The 22,879-nt window shown below is 45.9% G+C and overlaps 1 protein-coding gene across 3 annotated transcripts in view; it reads right to left on the bottom strand.

The window, feature by feature from the left end:
* Positions 1–22,879, bottom strand: part of LOC144675342 (casein kinase II subunit alpha) — a 101,952-nt gene that overhangs the window by 10,093 nt on the left and 68,980 nt on the right. For all 3 annotated transcript variants that reach the window (XM_078536178.1, XM_078536191.1, XM_078536185.1), the window contains 5 exons: positions 21,534–21,644; positions 17,348–17,449; positions 15,503–15,603; positions 12,576–12,724; positions 4,901–4,990 (listed from right to left, as the gene is read on the bottom strand). In XM_078536178.1, the coding sequence (XP_078392304.1) occupies positions 4,901–4,990; positions 12,576–12,724; positions 15,503–15,603; positions 17,348–17,449; positions 21,534–21,644 (553 nt within the window). The remainder of the gene's footprint in view (positions 1–4,900; positions 4,991–12,575; positions 12,725–15,502; positions 15,604–17,347; positions 17,450–21,533; positions 21,645–22,879) is intronic.

The raw sequence follows: 22,879 nt of genomic DNA on the forward strand, positions 1-22,879 counted from the left end.
GCCCAAGCTGTAAATTAACCTCTTGCCTCCAAAACTTCGGGGGCAAGCTTGCGCTCCTCCCGAGTTGGAAGGCACACATTCACCTCGAGTGACCCAGAGCTGAGAGAGGCGGGGAATTGCTCCAATTCCGCCAAAAGCTGGGAACTGACAAACATGCCTGAAGTCGGTGGGAGGGGAGGGGCCGCAGCAGAACTGAAAACAGAGAGATTTGGGCAATCCAGAGAAAACTGTCAGGACAGCAGGACACAGTGAAAATCCTGGGACATCTGAATCACCATAGTATCAGTGGGAGAACAAGTTAGTGATGGTGATCGTAATTCAGTTAGATTTAGAGTAGTAATGGAAAAGAATAACGATAGGCCAAGGGTAAAAGTTTTAAATTGGGAAAAGGTCCATTTTACAAAGCTTAGATAGGATTTGGCAAAAGTGGACTGAGTGAAATGGGGAGGCAGTGGCAGAGTGGTATTGTCACTGACTAGTATTCTCGAGACCCAGGGTAATGCTCTGGGGGCCTGGATTTGAATCCCACTCTGACAGATGGTGAAATTTAAATTCAATAAAAATCTGGAATTAAAAGTCTAATGATGACCACGAAACCATCGCCGATTGTCGTAAAAACCCATCTGGTTCACTGATGTCCTTTAGGGAAGGAAATCTTACTTGGTCTGGCCTACATGTGACTCCAGACCCACAGCAATGTGGTTGACTCTTAACTGCCCTCTGAACAAGGGCAATTAGGGATGGGCAATAAATGCGATGCCCACATCCCATGAATGAATAAAAAAAACACAGCTATATGAAGGTAAATCAGTATCAGAGCAGTGTGAGGCATTGAAGGTAGGAGATAGGGAGGGTTCAAAATAAATATTTTCCTACAAAGAAAGAGGATGGGATTTCCAAACCTAGATTCCCCCCCGGATGTCAAACAGAATAGGATAAGGTCAAAAAGAGAAGCTTATATCAGATACCAAGAGCTCAATACTGCATAAAGCCCAGGGGAGTGTAGAAAGTGGAAGGAATGACAAAGGAAGTTAAGAAAGCAAAGAGAGAGGGCATAGAAACTCATGACGAAAATTGGCCATGTGGTTGATAGTAAGGTAGCTGTACGCTGCAGGAAGATATCAATGGACTGCTCAGGTGGGCGGAAAATTGGCAAATGGAATTGAAAATCCTGAGAAATGTGAGGAGGACAAGCAAGGCAAGGAAATACACAATAAATGGTAGGATTCTGAAAAAAGGAGGAATGGAAGGACCATGGAGTATGTCTACAGATCCCTGAAGGTAACAGGACAAGTAGATGAAGTGGTCAAGAAGGCAGAGAGGATGCTTGCCTTTATTAGTCGAAACAAAGAGTACAAGAGCAGGGAAGTTATGCTAGGACTGTATGAAATACTAATAAGGCCACAGCTAGAACTATGCACAGTTTCACTGCATTACAAGAAAGATGTGATCACACTTGAGAGGATACAGAGGAGAGTTAAAGGATTTTGCCAGGAATGGAGAATTTTAGCGATGAGGAAAGGTTGGATAGGCTGGGGTTGTTTCCTTTGAAACAGAGGAAGCTGAGGGGAGACTTAATTGAGATGTATAAAATTATGAAGGATTTAGATAGAGTGGATAGAAGAAACTATTCCATTAGCACAGAGGTCAATAAGTCTCATGGCACCTGGTCAAACATGGGCAAGGAAACTTCCTGATTACCAAAGACCAGCCACCCCTCAGATCGGACCACCCAGCATCGTTCTAGGCACCGGAAACGACAATGGCAATCTCCACCCTGTCAACCCTGCAAAGTCCTCCTTACTAACATCTGGGGGCTAGTGCCAAAATTGGGAGAGCTGTCTCACAGACTAGTTAAGCAACAGCCTGACATAGTGATCCTCACGGAATCATATCTTACAGGTAATGTCTCAACTCCACCATCACCATCTCTGAGGTGGCAGCACAATGATGTATACAGTCGAGAGGGAGTTGCCCTGGGAGTCCTTAACATCGACTCCAGACCCCATGAAGTCGCATGGCATCAGGTCAAACATAGGCAAGGAAACCTCCTGCTAATTACCATGTACCGCCCTCCCTCAGCTGATGAATCAGTGCTCCTCCATGTTGAACACCACTTGGAGGAAGCACTCAGGGTGGCAAGGGTGCAGAGTGTTCTCTGGGTGGGGGACTTCAATGTCCACCACCAAGAGTGGCTCAGTAGCACCACTACTGACCGAGCTGGCTGAGTCCAAAAGGACATAACTGCTAAAGTGCGTCTGCGGCAGGTGGTGAGAGAACCAACAAGAGGGAAAAACTTACTTGACCTCATCCTCACCAACCTGCCTGTCGCAGATGCATCTGCTCCATGACAGTATCAGTAGCAATGACCACCGCACAGTCATTGAGGAGACAAAGTCCTGCCTTCACAGCGAGGATACCCTCCATCGTGTTGTGTGGCACTACCGCCATGCTAAATGGGATAGATTTCGAACAGATCTAGAAACTCAAGACTGGGCATCCATGAGGCGCTGTGGGACATCAGCAGCAGCAGAATTGTACTCGAATACAATCTGTAACCTCATGACCCAGCATATCCCCCACTCTACTATTACTACCAAGCCAGGGGATCAACCCTGGTTCAATGAAGAGTGCAGGAGGGCATGCCAGGAGCAGCGCCTGGCATACCTAAAAATGAGGTATCAACCTGGTGAAGCTATAACACAGGACTACCTGTGTGCCAAACAGCACAAGCAGCAAGTGACAGACAGAGCTAAGCAATTCCACAACCAACAGATCAGATCTAAGCTCTGCGGTCCTGCCACATCCTGTCCTGAATGGTGGTGGACAATTAAACAACTCACTGGAGGAGGAGGGTCCTCAAATATCCCTATCCTCAATGATGGAGCAGCCCAGCAAGTCAGTGAAAAAGATAAGACCGAAGCATTTGCATCTTGAGCCAGAAACACCAAATGAATGATCCAGCTCAGTCTCCTCCAGAGGTCCCTAACATCACAGATGCCAGCCTTCAGCCAATTCAATTCACTCCTCGTGTTATCAAGAAACGGCTGAAGGCACTGGCTATGGGCCCTGACAAAATTCCGGCAATAGTACTGAAGACTTGTGCTCCAGAACTTGCCACGCCCTTAGCCAAGCTGTTCCAGTACAACTACAGCACTGGCATCTACCCAGCTATGTGGAAAATTGCCCAGGTATGTCCTGTACACAAAAAAAAAAGCAGGACAAATCCAATCCGGCCAATTACCGCCCCATCAGTCTACTCTCGATCATCAGTAAAGTGATGGAACAGTAGATCAACAGTGCTATCAAGCGGCACTTTCTTAGCATTAACCTGTTCACTGACACTCAGTTTGGGTTCCACCAGGTCCAGTCAGCTCCTGACCTCATTACAGCCTTGGTTCAAACATGAAAGAAGAACTGAACTCCAGAGTTGAGGTGAGAATGACAGCCCTTAACATCAAGGCCACATTTGACCGAGTGTGGCATCAAGGAGCCCCAGCAAAACTGGAGTCAATGGGGATCAAGGGAAAAACTCTCTGCTAGTTGGAGTCACACTTAGCAAAAAGGAAGGTGGTTGTGGTTGCTAAAGGTCAGTCATCTCAGCTCCAGGACATCACTGAAGGAGTTCCTCAAGGTAGTGCCCTAGGCCCAACCATCTTCAGCTGCTTCATCAATGACCTTCTTTCCATCATAAGGTCAGAAGTGGGAATGTTCGCTGATGATTGCACAATGTTCAGCACCATTCGCGACTCCTCAGATACATGTCCAAATGCAGCAAGACCTGGACAACATCCAGGCTTGGGCTGAGGCAAGTAACATTCGCACCACACAAGTGCCAGGCAATGACTATCTCCAACTAGACAGATCTAACCATCACCCCATGACATTCAATGGCATTACCATTGCTGAATCCCCCACTATCAACATCCTGGGGGTTACCATTGATCAGAAACTGAACTGGACTAGCCATATAAATACTGTGGCTACAAGAGCAGGTCAGAGGCTAGGAATCCTGTGGCAAGTAACTCACCTTCTGATTACCCAAAGCCTGCCCACAATCTACAAAGCACAAGTCAGGAGTTTGATGGAAGACTCTTCCCTTGCCTGGGTGAGTGAAACAACACTCAAGAAGCTTGACACCATCCAGGACAAAGCAGCCCACTTGATTGGCACCACATCCACAAACATTCACTCCCTCTACCATTGACACACAGTGGCAGCAGTGTGTACCATCTACAAGGTGCACTGCAGAAACACACCAAGGCTCCTTAGACAGCACCCTCCAAACCCATGACCACGACCATCTAAAAGGACAAGGGCAGCAGGTAGATGGGAACACCGCCACCTGGAAGTTCCCCTCCTAGCCACTCACCATCCTGACTTGGAAATACATCGCCGTTCCCTCATTGTCACTGGGTCAAAATCCTGGAGCTCCCTCCCTAACAGCACTGTGGGTTTACCTACACCACATGGACTGCAGCGGTTGAAGAAAGAAACTCACCACCACCTTCTCAAGGGCAATTAGGAATGGGCAATAAATGCTGGCCTGGTCAGCGAAGCCCACATCCCGTGAATGAATAAAAAACTAGGGGCCAGAGATTTGAGGAAGGATTGGAGGGAAGTTGAGGAGAAACTTTTTCCATTCAGAGAGTGGTATGGGTTTGTAACTCAATGCCTACAAGGATAATAGTGACAGAGACCCTCATCACAGTTAAATAAAACACTTGAATATGCACTCATGTTGCTGTAACCTACAGAGCTGTGGACCAAGAGCTGGAGGGTGGGATTAGACTGGATAACTCTTCCTCAGCCCGCAGAGATATAATCGGCAAAATGGCCTCTTTCTGCACTGTAAATCTTTGCATGTTTCTAAGTCTCCCTCTTGGTTCAATCCGCTTACCTGACATCAGACTGGCAGAGCTGACTGGGGTGCTACTGGAGGACATACTCGCTGTTGAGCCCATTCGCACCTGATCTTTCACTACTGGATCTGTGGAGGAGAGTGTCCAAGGTTTAATATAAACACAACAATCAGTTTCTGTCTACACAGGACTAGGAGAAGGTTATTCAGCACCTTCGAGCCTGCACCGCCATTCAATTAGCTCATGGCTAATCTTTATCTTACTTCTATCTACTCCCCTGATTCCATAACCCTTAATACCCTTTGTGAAGCAAAATCAATCTCAGTTGACATTTTCAGTTGACCTCCATCCTCAACAGTATTTTGGAAGAGAATTCCAGATTTCAACTACTCTTTGCCTGAAGAAGGGCTGTAACAAATGTGGACTGTTTTATATCTTTTTGTATTATGAATGTTATGCATGTTTTACAATAACCTTTGGTAAGCAAAGAGTTAACTGCTGGGTTGTGTTCTAATGGGAAATTGCTGCTTGCATTAAACAGGTTAGGCATAAACGAGGATGATATGGGATGATTAGGGGTAACATGTTGTATGAAACCAGACATTTGTGGAGACGAGACAGAGTAAGAAATTAGAACAATTTAAAATGATTGAGTCTGTCTGTGGAATGTATAAATTAACAATAAAGACAGAAAAATGACAGTTAAAGGGTTAGGCCACGTGCATACTTCTGATTGTACTGAGACTTGGACAATCTACAACAGACACCTCAAAGCATTGGAGAAGTATCACCAGTGGTGTCTTCACAAGATCCTCCAAATCCTGTGGCAAGAAAGGCATTTCAACAGCAGCATCCTCTCCCAAGTCAGCACATCCAGCATCGAGGCGCTAATCACTCAAAACCAGCCTGGCTGGGCTGGGCATGTCATTCATATGCCAGACTCTTGAAGCAACTGCTCTACTCCATCGAGGTCGGAGACTCCCAGGAGGACTACAGAAACGCTTTAGGAATGTCCTCAAAGCAACCCTGAAAAGATCAAACGTTCCCACTGACTCATGGAAGACCCTGGCTTGTGACCGACCAAAATGGAGAAGGTTCATTCGGGAAGGCACCGAGCACATTGAGAGACTTTGTCGGGAACGTGCAGAGGTGAAGTCGAGGCGTCAGAGGGAGTGCACAAACCTCCAAACAACCCACCAACCCTTCAAGCACCACCTGCCCCATTTGTGGCAAAGCCTGCAGATTGCGCATAGGACTTATTAGCTTTTTCAGAACCCATCAAACTGGAGTGGAAACAAGTCATCCTCAATCCCAAGTGACTGCATAAGAAGAGAAGATTGCATCACAAAAGGCTGCTAAGTGTAAAGAACAATGTTAGCCTTTTAAGGTGACTGCATGCTAACTTTATTAATTATAGTTCAGGATATAGCTCTGATGAAGGTATAACAATCTGTTGATGCAGCTGTAAATGATCAATTCATTATATCAATTATATTATGAATTGCGCAAATCCTGGAGATGGGAAGATGGAAGCTAGAAAAAGATGTCATACGGATGCGAAACGTTAACAGTTTCTTTCTCCAGATGCTGCCAGGCCTGCTCAGCTTTTCCAGCATTTTCTGTTTTTATTTTGAGAGATAAGAGGGCTCCCCTGGGAAGACCCATGCACGGTTTCACAGAAGAAGCAGAAGACAAAAGAAGAAAAGAGAAGTCAGTACATGTCGAGCTTGCCCAAGCTGCACTGGGAAGTAAAGGCCGTGGGCATTCCGTTAACTGCTGCCTGCTTATTAAGTATAATCTCTGCGTCATAGATTTTGTATCTGTTTGGAAAAGCTTTGTTGTCTGTCCACTTTTGACTAGTCCAAGAACGTGTGTTCAAAATGGACTGTGCTTTCTTACGTCAGACTTGGTCACATACCCGGTGAAGGAAAGATAAACAGCCGATATCGTCATCCCACTGGAAAACAGATTTCAGCTTCAATCCAACACAGCCAGCCACATTGGACCATGTCCCATCCTGTTCCACCTCTCCCAACCGTCCACCACCCCCATTCAAAACTTTGAGCTGCCAATCTCTGCTGTGACACAGGTTAAAAGGTAGTGGGAAAAGGACAGGCACTTCCTTTCTAGAAGTGACAGTGTAAGATTCCATGACGGCTTATAAGAAGACGACCAAGGACTCATTGAGCTGCCTGGTATCCCATTAGCTGTCAGCTGTGGCTTAATGGGTAGCTTCTGAATAAGAAGGTTGTAAATTCAAGCCCTAATCCAGAGATTAGAGTGCTTAAATTGGAGTTTGGTGAGAGAGGGAGTTCAGTGAAGAGGGAAGGAGGGATCCTTTCATGTTCTACCTTTCCTCAGTCAGAAGAGCAGCGGTCTTGGTAAGGAGGACCTGGTGAATATTTCTTCTGTCCTTACTATTCTCTAAACTAGAGGAAGTAAAAGTAAAGGGAGTAACTTAAGGGTAAGTCATGGCAGGGCAGCTCAGCCATATGGAATGCTCCTCCTGTGCAATGTGGGAAGTCAGGGACACTTCCAGTGTCCAGGGCGACCACACATGCAGGAAGTGTCTCCAGCTGCAGCTACTCGAAATCCGCGTTTCGGATATGGAGCTGCAGCTGGAGTCACTGTGGAGCATCCACAAGGATGAGATCTTCGTGGATAGCACCGCAGGTAAAAAGTGCACTGGCAGAAAGGGAATGGGTGACCGCCAGACAGAGTAAAAGCACTAGGCAGGTAGTGCAGGAGTCCCCTGGGTCCATCTCCTTCTCTAACAGATTTTCCATTTTGGATACTGCTGGGGGAGATGGTTTCTCAGGGGAATGCAGCAACAGCCAAGTCCGTGGCACCACGAGTGGCTCAGCTGCACAGGGAGGTAGAAAAAAAAGAGTGGGAGAGCAATAGTGATAGGGGATTCTATTATAAGGGGAACAGATAGACGTTTCTGCAGCCGCAGATGTGACACCAGGATGATATGTTGTCTCCCTGGTGCCAGGGTCAAGGATGTCACTGAGCGGCTGCAGGACATTCTAAAGAGGGAAGATGAACAGCCAGAGGTCGTGGTCCATATCAGTACCAACGACATAGGTAAAAAGGATGAAGTCCTGAAAGCAGAATACAGGGAGCTGAGAAACAAATTAAAAAGCAAGACCTCAAAAGGTAGTAATCTCAGGATTACTCCCAGTGCTAGTGAGATCAGGAATTGGAGAATAGACCAGATGAATGAATGGCTGGAGAGGTGGTGTAGCAGGGAGGGATTTAGATTCCTGAGGCATTGGGACCGATTCTGGGGGAGATGGGACCTGTACAAACTGGACGGGTTGCACCCCAGAAGGACCGGGACCAATATCCTCGCAGGGGTATTTGCTTGTACTGTGGGGGAGGGTTTAAACTAGATCGGCAGGGGGGTGAGAATCCGAGCAGGGAGACACAAGAGGAGGAAACAAAGACAGGAATGAAAGACAGAAAAGTAGAAAGCAAAAGTGGAAGGCAGAGGAAACAAGAGCCAGCAGCAAATAGGGCCATAGTACAAAAAAATGTGCAAAAATGTTAAAAAGACTAGTCTAAAGGGCACTGTATCTGAATGCACGGAGCATTCGCAATAAGGTAGACAAATTAACAGTGCAAATAAGAACATAAGAACTAGGAGCAGGAGTTGGCAATTCAGCCCCTCGAGCCTGCCCCGCCATTCAATACAATCATGGCTGATCTCATTTCGGCCTCAACTCCAATTTCCCGCCCTCTCCCCATAACCTTTCAACCCGTTACTAATTTAAAAACTGTCTATCCCCTCCTTAAATTTATTCAGCGTCCCGGCATCCACTGTACTCTGAGGTAGTGAATTCCACAGATTCACAACCCTTTGAGAAAAGTAATTCCTCCTCATCTCTGATTTAAATTTACCACCCCTTAGCCTAAAACTATGGCCTCTCGTTCTAGAATGCCCCACAAGGGGAAACATCTGCTCCACGTCTACTTTGTCTATCCCCTTTAGCATCTTATATACCTCAATTAGATCTCCTCTCATCCTTCTAAACTCTAGCGGGTATAGGCCTAAACTGCTCAATCTCTCCTCATAAGACAAGCCCCGCATCTTGGGAATCAATCTAGTGAACCTCCTCTGAGCCTCCTCCAATGCAACTACATCCTTCCTCAAGTAAGGGGACCAAAGCTGTGCACAGTACTCCAGGTGCGGTCTCACCAACGCCTTGTACAGTTGCAACAACACTCCCCTATTTTTATACTCTATTCCTTTAGCAATAAATGTGAAAATTCCATAGATGTAAATGGGTACGATTTGATTGCGATTACAGAGACATGACTGCAGGGTGTCCAAGGCTGGGAGCTGAATATCCAAGGGTACTCGATATTTCGGAAGGACAAGCAAAAGGAAAAGGAGGTGGAGTGGCGTTGTTAGTTAAGGATGAAATTAGCGCAACAGTGAGAGAGGATATCAGTTCAGAAAATCTAGACGTAGAATCAGTCTAGGTGGAGTTAAGAAGCAACAAGGGGTGGGAAACTTTGGTGGGAGTTGTATATCGGCCTCCAAGCAGTAGTGGTAAGGTAGGGGACAGCATTAAACAGTAAATGCGAGATGCTTGTAACAAGGGTGCTTTAGTAATCATGGGTGACTTTAATCTACATATAAACTGGGCAAACCAAATTAACAATAATACTGTGGCGGATGAATTCCTGGAGTGTATACGAGATGTTGATTTTAGATTTTAGAGGAACCAACGAGAGAACAGACGATCCTAGATTTGGTATTGTGCAATGATAATCTTGTTGTGAGGGGCCCTTTAGGGAAGAGTGATCATAATGTGATGGAATTATTCATTGGGATGGAAAATGAACTCGTCCAATCTGAAACAAGGATCCTAAATCTAAACAAAGGATGGTATGAGGGGTGAGTTGGCTACGTTTGATTGGGGAACTTCATTAAAAGGCATGACGGTGGATGGGCAATGGTTAATATTTAAGGAGCAAATGTATGCATTGCAACAGTTATACATTCCTTTCTGGCACAAAAATACAACAGGAAAAGTGGCCCAACTATGGCTAACAAAAGAAATAGTGGATGTGTTGGTCATCATCTTCCAAAATTCTGTAGATTCTGGAACCGTCCCAGCAGATTGGAGGGTGGCAAATGTAACCCCAATATTTAAAATAGGAGGGAGAAAACAGCAAATTACAGACTGGTTAGCCTCACGTCAGTCATAGGGAAAATGCTAGAGTCTATTATAAAGGATGTGATAACAAGACACTTAGAAAACATCAAAGGGATTAGACAAAGTCAACATGGATTTATGAAAGGGAAATCACGTTGGACAAACCTATTGGAGTTTTTTTGAGGGTGTTACTAGCAGAATAGATAAGGGAGAACCAGTGGATGTGGTGTATTTGAATTTTCAGAAAGCTTTTGATAAATTCCAACATAAGAGGTTAGCGTGTAAAATTAAAGCATAAGGGATGGGGGCAATATATTGGCATGGATTGAGAACTGGTTAGCAAACAGGAAACAGAATAGGAATAAATCGGTCTTTTTTGGAGTGGCAGGCAGTGACTAGGGGGTAACACAGGGATCAGTGCTTGGGCCCCAGATACTCACAACATATATCAATGTTTTGGATGAGGGAACCAAATGTAATATTTCCAAGTTTGCTGGTGGGAATGTGAGTGGTGAGGAGGACGTCAAGAGGCTTCAAGGCGATTTAGACAGGTTGAGTGAGTGGGCAAATACATTGCAGTTACAGTATAACATGGATAAGTGTGAAGTTATCCACTTCAGCAGGAAAAACAGAATGGCAGAGTATTATTTAAATAGTGATAGATTGGGAAATGTTAATGTACAAAGGGACCTGGGTGTCCTTGTACACCAATCACTGAAAGCAAGCATGCAGGTGCAGCAAGCAGTTAAGAAGGCAAATGGTATGTTGGCCTTCATTGCGAGAGGATTTGAGTACAAGAGCAAGGATGTCTTACTGCAACTGCACAGGGCCTTGGTGGGACCACACCTGGTGCAGTGTGTGCAGTTTTGATCTCCCTAACTAAGAAAGGACATAGGATATACTTGCCATAGAGGGAGTGCAGTGAAGCTTCACCAGACTGATTCCTGGGATGGCAGAATTGTTGTATGATGAGAGATTGGGTCGACTAGGTCTGTATTCACCGGAGTTTAGAAGAACGAGGGGGGATCTCAAAATTCTGACAGGGCGGGCCAGGCTGGATGTAGGGATGATGTTTCCCCTGGCTGGGGGTCTAGAACAAGGGGTCACAGTCTCAGGATACGGGGTAGACCATTTAGGACTGAGATGAGGAGAAACTTCTTCACTCAGAGGGTGGTGAATCTGTGGCATTCTCTATCACAGAAGGCTGTCACTGGATACATTTAAGAAGGAAATAGACAGATAAAAGGTGTCAAGTGTGGGAGTATGGCGTTGAGATAGAGGATCAGCCATGATCATATTGAATGGTGGAGCAGGCTCGAAGGGCTGAATGACCTACTCCTGCTCTTAGTTTCTAAAATCCAGTTTGATACTGCCAGGTCAGCAGGGAGAAAGCAATTATTTTTATTTGTTCATGGGATGTGGGCAGCGCTGGCTAGGCCAGTATTTATTGCCCATCCCGAACTGCCCTTGAACTGAGTGGCTTGCTTCCTTTCAGAAGGCTTTTAGGAGTACAGCTGTGGGATGTCTGGAGTTGGCTGTTGGAGTGTCATGGTAAGGATGGCGGATTTCCTTCCCTAAAAGGTAATGAGCCAGGTGGCTTCTTCTGACTTTATTTTATTTGTTCACGGGATGTGAGCGTCGCTGGGATGTTGCCCTCGGGTTTGGAGTCACGTGTAGGCAGATTTCCTTCCTTAATGGACATTGGTGAATCAGATGGGTTTTTTACGACAATCAACAATGGTTTTGTGGTCATCTAATTTCAGATTGTTTTGTTTGGCGAGATTCGAACCCGGGTCCCCAGAGCATTACCCTGGGTCTCTGGATTACCAGTCCAGTGACAATACCACTACACCATCATCTCCCCTCTATACACATGTCATTTGCACGGAAAATGTTCAGTGTACAGAATAACGGAAAGGTAAGAAGATTGTCAGATATGGTTGAGATAGAGTAGAAAGGGTCTATATTCTCTGGAGCTTAGAAGGATAAGAAGTGATCTCATTGAAAATGTGTTAGATTCCGGAGAGGATGTTTGCCCTGGCTGGAGAGTCTAGAACTAGACAGCACAGTCTCAGGATAATGAGTCCACCATTTAGGACCGATATGAGTGTTGTGAGTCTTTGGAATTCTCTACCTGAGAGAGCAGTTGTCGAATGTATTCAAGACAGATGTTTTTGGATTTTTGGGCATTAGAATAAGAAATAGAGGGATAGACCGGGAAAGTGGAGTTGAGGTTGAAGATCAGTCATGATCTTAATGAAGGGTACAGCAGGCTCAAGGCACTGTACGGCCTAATCCTGCTCCTATTTCTTAAGTTTGTTTTTAAGTGCTACAAGTGTTTAGTATGAGAGCTCAGTCCAGACTAAACCCAGTACAGTTACAGGTTGGAAATATACACCTAGCTAGTGAGCGTCAAAGAGAGAGGAAAATATCCTGCCGTGCACTTCCAGCATTTTCAATTACTTTATCGCAAATACCCGACACTTCACTCTCTCTCCCTCCTCCACCCACTGGTTTTTTACAGCATGCTCTGGGGGAGACGTACAGAAGTAAGGGTGTTCCATGGCCTCTCTCGCTGTAAGCCGTGCTTGGTGATCATAACGAAGCAACTTGTCCAGGAAGTCCAGGGCCTCTGAGCTGACCAAGTGCTGGTTCTCACTGTGCACAAAACGTTCCCACCTCTTCCGAGAATGCCTGGAGATGAAAGGGGATGATAGGTTAACAAGTATTGGAAACCCATCATATTACGGTGCTTCAGAGGCACCCCCTAAAGTATTTAACAGACCCTGCAGCCAGCTTTCACATAGCAAGATCCCGGGAATAGCATGAGCACACGGCAAGATCCCGGGAGCAGCGCCAGCACATGGCAAGATCCCGGGAACAGCACCAGCACACGGCAAGATCCCGGGAGCAGCGCCAGCACATGGCAAGATCCCGGGAGCAGCACCAGCACACGGCAAGATCCTGGGAGCAGCGCCAGCACATGGCAAGATCCCGGGAGCAGCGCCAGCACACGGTAAGATCCCGGGAACAGCACGAGCACACGGCAAGATCCCGGGAACAGCACGAGCACACGGTAAGATCCCGGGAACAGCACGAGCACACGGCAAGATCCCGAGAGCAGCACCAGCACATGGCAAGATCCCGGGAGCAGCACGAGCACACGGCAAGATCCCGGGAGCAGCACGAGCACACGGCAAGATCCTGGGAGCAGCACCAGCACACGGCAAGATCCCGGGAGCAGCACCAGCACACGGCAAGATCCTGGGAACAGCATGAGCACACGGCAAGATCCCGGGAACAGCACCTGCACACAGCAAGATCCTGGGAACAGCACCAGCACACGGCAAGGTCCCGGGAACAACACAGGCACATGGCAAGATCCCGGGAACAGCACAGGCACATGGCAAGATCCCGGGAACAGCACAGGCACACGGCAAGATCCCGGGAACAGCACAAGCACACAGCAAGATCCCGGGAGCAGCACCAGCACATGGCAAGATCCCGGGAACAGCGCAGGCACATGGCAAGATCCTGGAAACGGAACCAGCACCAGCAGAAGCACAAGCACACAACAAGATCCCAGAGGCAGCACTGAGATACACAAATGATTAATCTATTTTTGGTAGCGTTATTGTAGGGAGAATGCAGGTCAGTCACTGGGGAACTAGTATGGTGTGATCTTCAACACCAGAATGAGCAGACACTGCAACATCTCATCTGAAAGTTAGAGTCTAGGCTCAAGGCCAGAAGCGAGTTTTGTACCCAAACCTCCTGATTTAGAGATAAGTGTGTTAAGAACGAAGCCAAGCTGATACATACATATCTGCTAATGAGGACCATTTGGAGGGTCTGTGATTAAAAATTTAATTCAAGAAAAATATGCACTTCACTTTTGAATAGGGTAGTACACTGGATGGTTTCAATGGCCTTATCGCCACGCTATACACCTGGAGGAGCTGAATGGCCTTATCCCCATGTACACCTGGAGAAGCTGAATGGCATAATCCCCATGCTGTACACCTGATGTTTTGCTGGGTTCCTATAGTTCTAATAGCTCAGCATCACCACCAAGAGGAGCACAGTGATATTGCAGTAATTTGTAACATATACAGGAAGGGAAATATTAGCCAGGATTTCTTCTCATTCCAGGCCCCATTCAGTACTCTATGCTCTACAAGCACACATGGACAAATGGTAAGAATAAGGCCAGGCTCGGATGTGATGAACTCCCTCCCAAACAGCACTGTGAGTGTACCTACATTACATGGATTGCAGCAGCTCAAGAAGCCAGCTCACCACCACCTTCTCAAGGGCAATTAGGGATGGGCAATCAATTCTGGCCTAGCCAGTGACATTTACGTCCCGCGAAAGAATATAAAAAAGGTTGGTTGAGGTAACAGTGTGTGACCAGCTCCCATGGCACCAGAGACCAGCACCAGTGCCTTCAGCAAGGGAGAAGACCACCTATATGGTGGAAAGATGGTCCTGCTCCATGGCTTCTGCCAACACACTCCTGTCCAGCGCTGGACAAATGCAAGGAAAATCCCTGCAACTACCCTCTTCTCCCACCCACTCTTCTTTCTATCTCAATCCTCCATTCAGCTGAAGCATGTTCAAATCCCTCCACGTCCTCACCACTTCCTCCCCCCCCACCTCCATCTCTGTAACCTCTTTCAGCCCTACAACACCTTGAGATCTGCCTTCCTCCAATTATCTTGTGCATCCCCCACCAACACCCCCACACCCAATGTCTTTGTTCCACAATTAATGGCCGTGGCTTTAGCCGTCTAGATGTCAAACTCTGAAATTCCCTTCCCTAAATCCCTCCTCCTTTAAGAAGCTCCTTAAAAAAATACCTTCCCAAGTGTGTGCAACCTGGGCCTAAAAGTGACCAAAAGCCTCTTGAACGATCCAAAAATCTCCCCACAAAACTAAGACAATCTAAACAGTACCCTCGGTGTTATAAGGCTGTAGGCTCGAGCCCCAATATAGTAGTAACATGCCCTCTTTTGCACTGATGTCCTGAAGCGGATGCACAGAGGCAAGGATGAGGAGGAAGGAGGCTCCAGTCTCGCTATAAATACTTCCTCTAGGCAGTGGAATAGAGGTAGTGTCACTGGACTAGTATTCCAGAGACCCAGGTTCGAATCCCACCACGGCAGATGGAAAAACTTGAATTCAACAAAAATCTGGAATTAAAAGTCCAATGATGACCACGAAACCATCGCCGATTGTCGTAAAAACCCATCTGGTTCACTAATGTCCTTTAGGGAAGGAAATCTGCCATCTTTACCTGGCCTGGCCTACATGTGACTCCAGACCCACAGCAATGTGGTTGACTCTTAAATGCCCTCTGAACAAGGGCAATTAGGGATGGGCAATAAATGCTGGCCTAGCCCACATCCCACAACTGAAAAAAAAAAAATCCCTTCAAGTTTCAATGAATAAATAAAAACCACGAGGACTCACCTGCCCAAAATATCATTAAAGCGTGGGTCTAGCTCGATGTTGTATTTGTCAATATAATCGTACAAGTCTTCTGTACCCAGCACCTTCGCAATTCTAACCAACTGGAAACAAGAGAACAATATATCAACGACCTGGATCTGGGTCAACAGAACATCATTTCAAAGTCTGTAGATAGCACAGAACAGTATGGGGACTCCAGGAGGACACAGACAGGCTGGTGAAATGGACAGGCACACAGTGCCTGCAATTTAATGCAGAGGGATATGAAATGATACATATTTGTTGGAAGAATGAGGAGAGACAATATAAACTAAACAGTACAATTCTAAAGTCGGTGCAGAAACAGAGTCCTAGGGGTCTATGTACAGGTGGAAGGACACTTAAGAAGGTTGTTAAAAGGTCTTTGGGAGCCTTGGCTCACAGGGCCATTGAGTAAAAAATTAAGGAACTTAGACTAAGCCGTTACAATTCACTGGTTAGGCCTCAGGTGCAGTATTGCATCCAATTCTGGACACCACACTTTAGGAAGGATTTGAAGGCACCCAGAATCCCATATGCTTTACTGAGTACTCTCTCAACTTACCTTGCCATCTTCAAAGTTCTGTGTACGTACTCACCAGGGATGGGGAATGTCAGTTAATGTGGAGAGACTGGAGAAGCCGGGATTGTTCTCCTTAGAGCCGAGAAGGGACTTGACAGGGTGGATGCTGAAAGGATGGTTCCCCCTGTGGGAGAGACTAGAACTAGGGGACACAGTTTAAAAATAAGAAGTCGCCCATTTAAAATGAAGATGAGAAGAAATTTCTCTCTCTCTGAGGTTTGTGAATCTTTCGAACTCTCTTCCCAGAGAGCGATGGAGGCAGGGTCAATGAAGGAGTCAAAGGTTATCTGGGGTAGGCGGAATGTGGAGCTGAGGCCACAATCAGATCGGCCATGATCTTACTCAATGGCGGAGCAGGCTCGAGGGGCCGAATGGCCTACTCCTGCTCCTAATTCGTATGTTCATATGTAAGGTTAATGGGAGATTTCATATAATTAGATAGATGTTCAAAATCAGGAAGAGCTTTGAAACATTTCCTGTGGCAGAAGGGTCAGTAACTAAAGGAAACTAATTTCAGATAAGTGGCCAAAGGACCAAGGGTAACATGAGGAAACCTTTTTGTACACAGCAAGTTGTGACCTGGAACTCGCTGCCTGAAAGAGTGGTGGAAGCAGATTCAATAATATCTTTCAAAAGAAGATTGGATGAAGGGAAGAAAATTGCAGGGCTATAGGGAAAGAGGAGAGTGGGACTAATTAAATAGCTCTTTCAAAGAGCTGGCACAGGCCTAGCGGGGCGAATAGCCTCTTTCTGTTTCGTGCTGCATCACTCTGTGGTGAAAATAAGATTTGGCATTCGACATTTTGGGTGAGGGTGGGGGTGGTGTGCTAAAGGGGATGTAGAGAGAGGGTACGCGCGAGAATGAGACACATAGAGGGAGAAAAAACACTTGCAGGTACAGCAGACAGCACGTGAGAGTGAGAGAAAGCGAGCGAGATAGAGAACAAGAGAGATAGGCTGCCTGGCCTACTGTGTCTCTCCCTAGTTTTCCTCTTTTAGAATAATGTACAGCATAACCAAGAATTATCAGAATTTGGCAAAATCATTAACTATGATGGCTGAGGTAGGCTGATCATGCAGGGTTCAATGGGTCAGTCAGCAACCCTTGTTTTCTTTCTTGCTAGTAAATTAATAATGCTCGCAGGGAAATGGGCAGATGATGGGTGAGGGGAAGAGTCTATAGTATAAAACTGTCTCTACAGGTAGTTTGATGTATCTGGAACATAAAGGTGATGTGCTATCACCTGATCATAGTTGTCGTGTCCGTGGAAGAAGGGTTCCTTTCTGAAGATCATGCTGGCCAGCATACAACCTAAACTCCACATGTCTAGACTGTAGTCATACATCTAGGAAAGAACAAGAGGTTTAGTTAGTTAGTTAGTTAACACTGCATTATGGTCAACTGGGATTAGCTTATTTTCTCCAAATATTTCTCTGCAGATAATTATCCAATTCCCTTTTGAATGCCTCAATTGACCCTGCCTCCCCCACACTCTCAAATAGTTCATTCCAGATCCTAACCACTCGCTGTCTAAAAAAGATTTTCCTCATGTCACCTCTGGTTCTTTTTGTCAAGAAGGTGACCAGCTCCTGGTGAAGAATAGAAGGGACACCCTGACATCGGAGGGGTGGGGTGGGGTGGGGGTTGGTGTTCTGCTAGAGCTTTTCATGCCAGCCAAAAGGAGACCATAGAGGAGGGTGCCTATTGGGCATGTGCAAAGCTCCAACATTGGAAATACAGGAAAAACCGTGTTCCGGCCTCAAACAATCCGGGACATGTGACAACCGCCCCAATTACGAGGCAATCCCATAAATCCCGGAATGGTTGGTCAACCTGCTTGTCCGGTTCTCGGTCCTACCACCAAAGGGAATGGTTTCTATCTACTCTGTCCAGACCCCACATGATTTTGAATACCAGTACTTCTATCAAATCTCTTTTTAACCTTCTGAGGAGAACAGCTCCAGCTTCTCCAATTAATCCACATAAAAGTTGTGGGTACGCACAAATGTGTGCGGCCGGGAAAACAGGGCAGTGCTGTGTTGTCAGGTCCCAGCAATAGAAGCAGAGTTAGCCAGTGTACATCAGGTGAAATTTGCTAAAATGGCACTTCCGCGTTGGGAAGCAATGCTGCTATGCTTAGACGTGCTGCTTAATGTAACTCGTTGTGACTGAAGCATTGTTCGGAGACAGTGTTAAAAGACTGTAGGCAACACAGGCCATTCACACAGAGAGTGGGTGGGAGGAGCAGGAGGGTCATTAACAGTGTGTGTGTGTGTGAGGAACAGTGGGGCCATTAACAGTGAGAGAGGAGCTGTGGGTCCATTAACAGAGAGAGTGAGAGAGAGGAGCAGCGGGGCCATTAACACTGAGAGAGTGCGAGAGGAGCAGGGATATTAACAGCAACTATAGGCCAGTGAATTTAACTTCGATGATGGGGGCACCTCTTGAAACAATAATCCGGAACAATACTAATCGTCACATGGGCAAATGCAGGTTAATTCTGGAAAGCTAGCATGGATTTGTTGAGGGAAGAGCATGTTTAACTAAATTCCTGGAGTTGTTTGAAGAGGTAACAGAGAGGGTTGATGAAGGTAATGCTGCTGATGTGGTGTACATGGACTTCCAATTGGCATTTAATATAGTGTAGCGCAACAGACTTATGAGAAAAGTTATAGCTCATGGAATAAAAAAAGACAGTAGCAACAAGGATACAAAATTGGCTGAGCAACAGGAAACAGAGTAATGGTTAATGGAGGTTTTTTGGGCTGGAGAAAGGTTTGTAGTGAAGTTCCCCAGGGGTCAGTGTTGGGATGTTTGTTCTTCCTAATATATATTAATGACCTAGACCTTGGTGTGTAGGGCACAATTTCAAAGTTTGCGAATGATACTAAGCTTGGAAGTATTGCGAACTGTGTGGAGGACAGTATAAAACTTCAAGAGGACACAGACAAGTTGGTGGAATGGACAGATAGGTGGCAGATGAAGTTCAATGTGGAGAAATGTGACATGATTCATTTTGGTAAGAAGAACGCAGAGATGATATAAAACAAAGGGTACAATTCTAAAGAGGTGCAGGAGCAGAGGGACCTGGGTGTATATGTGAATAAGTCATTGAAGGTGGCAGGACAGGTTGAGGGCGCGGTTAATAAAGCATACTGGGTTTTATTAATAGGTGTCATGAAGATATTAATGTATATGTTATTGAAATTATTTTAACTTGGACTTGTGATAGGGTCTGTGTCTGTGGGTGTGAGTGTGCGTGTCTTAACTGGATTAAAGCCAGCTAGTCTGGGTGCTTTGATGTATAGTAGTTTTGAGATGCTAAATAGTAAGGTAGAGGGTACATTTGGATTTTGTTAAATAAACCATTCAAAGACTGAGGGTGAAATCTTGCACCTAGCTAGGAGACACCATGCAATATGTTTATATTACTAATAAAATTGGTACTATGAAAGGGGTTTTATTGTTAGAAGAGGTGGAGTTCAAAGGGCCTGGTGATACGAGAATTTACATTCAAAAGGAAGGCTAGGTATATACAGGAAAGAATTGTGTGTGTGTGAGTCAGAGGCATGCCCCCTGTAGGCCTACAACTGTACGAAGGAACCAAATTGAAAGGAACCTCATTTTGAATTTGTAAGATAAAACGTGCTTTGCCTGGTGTCTGTTTAAAGTCTATGGGTTATTGTTGCCTTGGTGAAGATTTACTAGGGGTGATTAATTTGGGGGGTTTGTTTAAAACTTATTATGGCAGTAATTTGTAGACATGTCTATGTGTTTAATTCCTTGTTAAATTAATAAATGTTTAATTTATATAAAAAAGCTCTGGAGGCTTGATGGTTTCATTTCTGAATTCAGAACTGCAGCTCAAACATACCAATTGAAAATAGAGGTTGTGACAGTTGTTTAAAGTTTCCGTCCGGGATTTTTCCCCTCTGGGGTTTTAAATAACTCCGCCTTTATCCAACCGCTGAGTCATAGGGCAAAGAGTACAAGAGCAAGGAGGTTATGTTGAACTTGTATAAGACACTAGGTCGGCCTCAGCATGAGTATTGTGTCCAGTTCTGGGCACCACACTTCAGGAAAGATGTGAAGGCATTAGAGAGAGTGCAGAAAAGATTCATGAGAATGGTTCCAGGGATGAGGAACTTCAGTTATGAAGATAGATTGGAGAAGTTGGGACTGTTTTCCTTGGGGAAAAGAAGGCTCAGAGGAGATTTGATAAAGGTATTCAAAATCATGAAGGGTCTGGACAGAGTAGATAAGGAGAAACTGTTCCTACGTATGAAAGGATCAAGAACGAGAGGGCACAGACTTACAGTAATTGGCAATGGGATGCAAAAGCAATATGAGGAAAATCTTTTTCACACAGCAAGTGGTTAAGGTCTGGAATGCACTGCCTGACAGTATGTTGGAGGTAGGTTCAATCGAAGCATTCAAAAGGAAATTACACTGTTATCTGAAAAGGAAGAATGTGCAGGGTTACAAGAAAAAATGGGGAAATGGCACTAAGGGAATTGTTCACTCGGAGATCCAGTGCAGACATGATGGGCCAAATGGCCTCCTGCGCCATAACAATTCTGTGATTCACTCAGCACTTTTGCCTCTGAATTCAAAGGGTTTAAATCCCACTCTACTGGTTTGAGCAAATAATCCAGGTTAATGTCAGTACTGAACATGAGCTGCACTGGGGGAGATGTCCTCTCTCAGATAAGACATTAAACCAAGGCCATATCAGTCCCTCTCAAGTGGATGTAAAAAAATTCCACAACATTATTTCAAAGAAGAGCACGGAATATCCTCCTGGTGTCCTGGTCACTATTTATTCCTCAACAAACATCACGAGAACAGGTAATCTGGTCCTTATCTCATTGCCTTATGTGGGATCTTGCTGTGTGCAAACTGGTGGTCAGGTTTCCTACAAGAGTTTCCAGAGTGAGAGTTACAAGATTGATTCCTACTTAAAGAGCCTCACTTACTCAGATAGGCTCAAGACGCTGGGTCTGTTTCCTCTGGAACATTGCTATCAACTGGCACTTACTCAGCAACAACCTGTGCACTGATACTCAGTTAGGAAGGGGACTCCAAGATTTTAACCCAGCGACACTGAAGGAACAGCGATATAGTCTCAAGTCAGGATGGTGTGTGGCTTGGAGGTGAACTTGCAGATGGTGATATTCCCATGCATCTGCTGCCCTTGACCTTCTAGGTGGTAGAGTCATGGGTTTGGAAGGAGCCTTAGTGAGTTGTTGCAATGCATCTATCTCTCAATAGGGATACTCTCCGGCCCTCATTGGTTTACAGACCTATGTGCAGTCATGATGCTCTCTCTGTTAAGAGGCATGGGACAGGCTTGATGGACCAGCTAGTGTTTTCCTGTCCATTATTTTGTCCAGTTAAGACACTAACAGTCTAGCCCTTCGTTAACATACCTGATAGTCGACCAAAAGCTCGGGCCCCTTGAAGTATCTGGATGCCACCCGTACATTGTACTCCTGCCCTGGATGGTAAAACTCTGCCAGACCCCAGTCTATTAGTCGAAGCTACAGGTCCAATGAGAGAATTAGAAAACAACACAAATCAGGATAATTGCTCCACACATCATGACACAAAGATGCTATAGATTCCTAGCTGGACGGGGGACAGGAAGCGGGCTCACTCCTTATGAGCCCTCACAGTGTTGTGAAACAATTCCCAGTCATGAATTACGGTGGAGAGGTTGAGAGCAGGCTGGAAGGAAATTATCAGCCCCCATCAGACAGTATCAGCCAAGGCTCAATGCGTTGCACTGTGTCATGTCTCAAGGTCAGAAGATACGGGTTCAAGCTCCATTCAAGAGACTTAAGCACATTACCAAGCAGACCCCAACTGTGTCATGCCAAGGGAGCACATGAGGATTGGCGGGGCAGCGCCGAGCGAAGGTGGCCCCGTCGACGGGGCGCCGATGGAGCGCCGCACAGTCAGAGGGGCAGTGCTGAGTGAGGGAGCACCGCATGGTCGGAGGGCCAGACCGAGGGAGTGCCGCACGGTCGGAAGGGCAGTACTGGGTGAGGGGGCGCTGCATGGTCGGTAGGCCAGCGCCGAGAGAGCGCCGCATGGTTGGAGGGGCAGTACTGAGGGGCCACCGCATAGTTGGAGGGCCAGCGCCGAGGGAGTGCCGCACAGTCGGAAGGACAGTACTGAGGGAGCGCCGCACGGTCAGAGGGGCAATACTGAAGCTGAGTTGCACTGTTCGAACTGCCAAAATTTGGACGCGATGTTAAAATAAAGCCCCGTCTGTCTTCTCAGGTGGACATAAAAGATTCCAGGGTCACTATTTTGAAGAGGGAAGATCTCCCCAGTGTCTTGGACAATATTTATTGCTAACATTGCTAAAATAACTTAGCAAGTCTTTAACACATTGTTCTTGTGGGACTACACTTCAAAAATACGTCATTCAATGTAAAGCACTTAGGGACATCAGGTGGTTACGTGAGGTGCTATAGAAATGCAAGTTTTTTCTTTTCAATTCTTTTTAACTCCACAACATCAATGGTGGAGGTGTGAGGGTAAAGGTGCTCTGGTCACACTGTGATCACACACTGACAAACAAACACACATACACAGACTCCAAGAACAGGTGAGGGAAGACCTTTGACACATTTAGGGGACCAAATTAGTCTACTGGAACAATGTGCTTGATTAATCTGAATTTTACTTAATTGTGGGTACTCACTTTTAACTGCCACCCACCTAAGTATGCAGTTATTACAGAGCATTTTACACCTCAGAAACAGGC

This window comes from Cetorhinus maximus, chromosome 3, assembly GCF_964194155.1.
Source record: "Cetorhinus maximus chromosome 3, sCetMax3.hap1.1, whole genome shotgun sequence".
Lineage (NCBI taxonomy): Eukaryota > Metazoa > Chordata > Chondrichthyes > Lamniformes > Cetorhinidae > Cetorhinus > Cetorhinus maximus.